Consider the following 4,770-nt stretch of genomic DNA (forward strand, 5'->3'; position numbering starts at 1 on the left):
GTAAATGTTTTGAACAAAGCAAGGATCCGTTGATTGTTCCTCAGGGAAGTGGATTGTTCTGGACGCCGACACTCCGTCCCTCAACAAGCTAACCGTCATCGGGGTCCTGGAGGTTCCCGACACCTTGAACAGAACCGTAGTGATAGATGCTGTTTACATCTTGGTCCAGGTGAGCAAATGGATCCGGTCCATCGTGTTTAAATCCTCCTCCTGACCTCTGAACTTCAGAGAACTTTCTGGCTGCTGGGAATGATGGGATGTCTGAGGGAATGTTTGGGAATGTCTGCAGGGCGGCAGGCTGCTCGCCGGATGGGAACACGAGCCGTTCCAAGGAGAGCTGCAGATCCGACTCAGAGGGAACCACAACACTCCGGACTGGGTGCTGCCCAACGGACCCAACCAGGGATCCAAGGTTCTGGGTGAGAAACCCTTCAGGATCAAAACATCCAGATCTGTTTCAGGTCTTAGAAGGATCCTTGTTGGCTCACATAGGCGGGGGGTGTACCTGTCTACTGGCTTCCATAAACGGGGAGAGATGCATATAATGGGGGCTGAACCCTTTTCTTTAGGCTATGGCGTTCTTTATCCGTGCGGCCATCCAAAGCAGGCGGCAGCCGGGGCCCCGCCCCCCAAGAATACGTCCATTTTCACATTTTGCTTTATCTTCTCCATTTTAAACACATTCTTCAACCTTTCTTGCCATTGGTGAAGGTTTTGGTGGGAAAAGGTTAAAGCCAAGACAGAGTTATCATTTTCCTTGCTACTTATAGCAGAATCTGTAGTTTAAACCCAGTTTCAGTTTGGATGTGGACCTGGTTCCATCAGAACCATCAGGGTCTGGTTCTTCAGGAAGGGTCCAGGAAGCTGTTCTGGTGTTGGTTTGGTTCAGATGTTTCATCCTGAGCCTCATCCTGGTTCTGTGGTTTTCCTGCAGGCGTGTTTGGAACTCTGGACCTGTACGGACAGCCTCCCAACGTTTACCACACCAAGCTCGCCGCCACCGCCGCAGCTGGGTCCATGACGCTGGTTCTGACGCAGCCCGTGGACTGGAAGGTCTGTGGAAGGTTTGATGACGGTTTAAGTGGAGGATTTAGTTTAGTCCACAGAAAGCTTAGAAAGTGATCACGGTTCTGATCCAGTTCAGGATCAAAGCTAGAGGACATGTAGAGACGTAGCGTAGATGTTCTGCCTCCTTTAGGGAGACCCAGAGGGTCTGTTTTAGGTCTGATGCTTTTCCAGTAGGGAATCCACAGCAGCTCCATCGGCGCTCAGTGGTTCTGTTCTGTCCGGTCGCTGCTCCTCACCTCTTCGCTGTCATGTCTGTGACGGTTGTGCAGGTGGGAGATCAGGTGGCCGTCTCCACCACAAGCTACAGCGCCTCAGAGACAGAAAAACACCGGATCTCCGCCGTGTCGGCCGACGGCCTCATCCTGACCCTGAGCCAACCTCTGAGCCACACTCACGTCGGTAAGTCCTCCTCCAGGGACAGAGCAGCATCCAGGAAGCATCGGTTCCACCAGACTCACCTTCTAACGGCCTGTTTCTGCGGTTCCTGCAGGTGGAACCCACTCCGTGTCAGGAACATCCTTCTCCTACACGCTGGCTGCAGACGTTGGTCTCCTGAGCAGGAACATCCGGATCATCGGTGAGGAGTATCCGGCCATGATGGCGGAGTCCTTCGGGGCCCGGCTGCTGGTCGGAACCTTCTCCAGTCAGGGAATCAGCTATAAAGGTACCAGGATCTCTTCTTTTGCATTTCAGGATTGTCCAAGAAGCTCCTTAAAGCTTTATGTTTTCCAGTTTATTGACAAGACAACGTCTTTTTTTTAATGCTGAAACGATGAACAGCCTAAGATTAGAGCCGCCGATTGGCTTTTAGATTTTCTACATGTTGCAGTTTGGTGTTTGTTCCACTAGGTGTCTCTGCATGACCAACTTTACGCTTTAAACCTTAACAGGTTGGTGTTATATATATATATATATATATATATATATATATATATATATATATATATATATATATATATATATGAGTTTCTTGCCTGTGTCGAAAAAGTTCAGGCTCAGGATTTTTTTTTTCTTTAATCCCTGCATAGATATGAAATGGTCTGGATGAATAGTGGATTCTGATTGGCTGTAGGGCGTCCGTTAATCAGGGTTATAGGATAAAAGGTTCAGGTGAAATAGTCCGATAGTTTTTGCTAGCTCAAATTTTAGCTGGGAACGGGGAGACTGTTTACGCTGGTTACCTAGGCAACACATCACATCTCAAGATGCAGAATTTCCTAAAAAGTAGCCAATCACAGGCGGGTTGCTTTTTCCGATGGGTAACTTCTTCAAAGGAGCAAAAGTTGACATGATGAAGCAGAAACCGGTGCACAGGAGGAGGAAGCAGGAGAGAAGGAACGACCTCCATGTTTTATCTATGTTAAACACGCGTTGGAGGAAGAGTTAATGAGCGTCTGTGTGACGTAAAGCTGCTCAGAGGATTTATTGCATGTGTGGAATTTTGGCATAATCCTGACGCCATAGATTTTAGATTATTTCATCTTTATTTATTCATATAATCTTACTGATATCCAAAATCTATTTTTTTTTTTACGAGAGATCAGTTTGATTCAATAACGTTTTACAAACACATTAACAATACGAGTAAAATAGATCATAAATGTTCTGACCTCTCCAGATCTTTTCTGGTCCATTTACCTTAGAGCCACATTCCTCCTCCATACGCTGATCTGTTGGTTACTTTCAAAGTGCCTTGCCCAGAGGCATGCTGGCAGGTGGCGTGGGAGAAAGCAGGCACCAAACCCACAGCTTTCCCAGCTCTGCAGCGCTAACGTTGGTTTCCTCCCAGTAGCTGCTTCTGATGGAGCGCTTCTCTCAGACCTTCTTCTCCTGGTTTTCTTTCTCCTAAAGGAAAAGCTCAGATCCGGAACGTGGAATTCTTCCGCTCCGGCCAGGAAGGCTGGACCGACTCTTACGACCCCCGCTACTCCGTGGCGTTCCTGAACCTGGGAGAGGTACGGCGGCGTTCACACTCACTCCTTCACGCACGCATTTAGACATCCCAAAACAAGGGGTGGATATAGAAAATGTGGGGCCCTAGGTAAAGACGGGCAGGGGGGGGGGCTGTGAATTTAGAAAATAAATATTTCTATAGCTCCAATTCACATCATGTCATCTCAGGTCACTTTATAGATCCAGATCAACCAGATCATCCAGTCAGATTGATTCAAAGTTTTCTATCTAAGGAAAACCAGCTGATTGCATCGACTCATTGACTCTTCAGCAATCCCTCACACTAAGCATGCTTGTAGCGACAGTGGAGAGGAAAAACTCCCTTTGAACAGGAAGAAACCTCCAGCAGAACCAGGCTCAGTGTGAGCGGCCATCTGCTGAGGCCCACTGGGGTTCAAGGAGACAGAAGCAGACATAGAAAAAGAAGCATAGATGTTATTCAGGCTGATTGATCTTTATTGACCTTTAGAAGAACATGTCTGCTGTACAAACATTTGAAACCATTTTTAGTTTGATTTAAAGAAGCTCTGGTCTCTGATCCGGTTTTAAAGCCTCAGATGTTCCTGATCTCTAGCTTTGGACTTCGGCTGCTTCTTTCTTGCAGCTCAGCTGTTGAAAAGCTGCAGATTCTGATCCGTCGGTTTATAATTTAAAGGTTTCCGGGAACGACTCATACATCCAGGGATGTGCCTTCCATGACGGCTTTTCTCCTGCCGTCGGAGTCTTTGGGACCTCAGGCCTGAATGTCGACGACAACGTCATCCATCACACCGTGGGAGAAGGTAACCCAGCGGATCACGCCCTCACTGACAGCGCGGGTAAACGCTCCTGCTCCTCCAGACTTCCCTGAGGGTTGCTGGTATTTTTCCGTGTCTGCAGGCATCCGTGTCTGGGGCGACAGGATCACGCTGAGGAGGAACCTGGTGATGATGTCACTGTGGCCTGGATCGTATCAGGACAGAGAGGAACCCTTCAACTTCGATTGGAACGCAGCCATTGAGGTTCTTCCTCTACTACAAACCATTCGCTGCTGGGATTTCCACAGCATTTCCAGCATTCCTAACCTGTTTGCTGTTCCTTAGGTGAACCAGGGGACCAACGTGGTGCTGCAGCATAACATCGTGGCGGGTTACGAGAGGGTGGCGTACCGCATCGACGGAGAACCCTGCCCAGGTAAATAAAATTACATCCTGAACCGGAACGTTTTCCTCTGGGAGCAGAACGGACCGTCTCCTCTGCTCCGGCAGGTTTCCCGAACCCTAACGAGGCCTGGATCCAGAACGAGGCGCACGGCGGGCTGTACGGAGTTTACCTCAACAAGGATGGACTGCCCGGATGCAGCTTCATCCGAGGATTCTTCGTCTGGAAAACCTTCGATTTCGCCATCTACTTCCAGGTCTAGGAAAACTCCACCTTATGATCCTGATAAAAGGAATTCTGCTCTTTGGTCTTTGGTTCTGTTTACAGTTAGTCTGTTAGAGACTCAGCCACCAGTGAGGGTCAGTTAGCCACCAGTGAGGGTCAGTTAGCCACCAGTGAGGGCCAGTCAGCCGCCAGTGAGGGTCAGTTAGCCACCAGTGAGGGTCAGTCAGCCACCAGTGAGGGTCAGTCAGCCACCAGTGAGGGCCAGTTAGCCACCAGTGAGGGTCAGTTAGCCACCAGTGAGGGCCAGTCAGCCACCAGTGAGGGCCAGTCAGCCACCAGTGAGGGCCAGTCAGCCACCAGTGAGGGCCAGTCAGCCACCAGTGA

At 49.3% G+C, this 4,770-nt stretch overlaps 1 protein-coding gene across 1 annotated transcript in view; it reads left to right on the forward strand.

Annotated features, from left to right (window-relative positions):
• pkhd1l1 (polycystic kidney and hepatic disease 1 (autosomal recessive)-like 1) overlaps positions 1 to 4,770 on the forward strand; it is a 68,604-nt gene that overhangs the window by 52,370 nt on the left and 11,464 nt on the right. Inside the window, exons 47-56 of the mRNA XM_015384431.1 lie at positions 24 to 169; positions 290 to 419; positions 935 to 1,053; positions 1,338 to 1,467; positions 1,559 to 1,732; positions 2,920 to 3,023; positions 3,677 to 3,803; positions 3,901 to 4,022; positions 4,104 to 4,194; positions 4,269 to 4,417. Of these exons, the coding sequence (XP_015239917.1) occupies positions 24 to 169; positions 290 to 419; positions 935 to 1,053; positions 1,338 to 1,467; positions 1,559 to 1,732; positions 2,920 to 3,023; positions 3,677 to 3,803; positions 3,901 to 4,022; positions 4,104 to 4,194; positions 4,269 to 4,417 (1,292 nt within the window). The remainder of the gene's footprint in view (positions 1 to 23; positions 170 to 289; positions 420 to 934; positions 1,054 to 1,337; positions 1,468 to 1,558; positions 1,733 to 2,919; positions 3,024 to 3,676; positions 3,804 to 3,900; positions 4,023 to 4,103; positions 4,195 to 4,268; positions 4,418 to 4,770) is intronic.

Source organism: Cyprinodon variegatus, unplaced genomic scaffold (genome assembly GCF_000732505.1).
Source record: "Cyprinodon variegatus isolate N-32 unplaced genomic scaffold, C_variegatus-1.0 Scaffold312, whole genome shotgun sequence".
NCBI classification, from domain to species: Eukaryota; Metazoa; Chordata; class Actinopteri; order Cyprinodontiformes; family Cyprinodontidae; genus Cyprinodon; species Cyprinodon variegatus.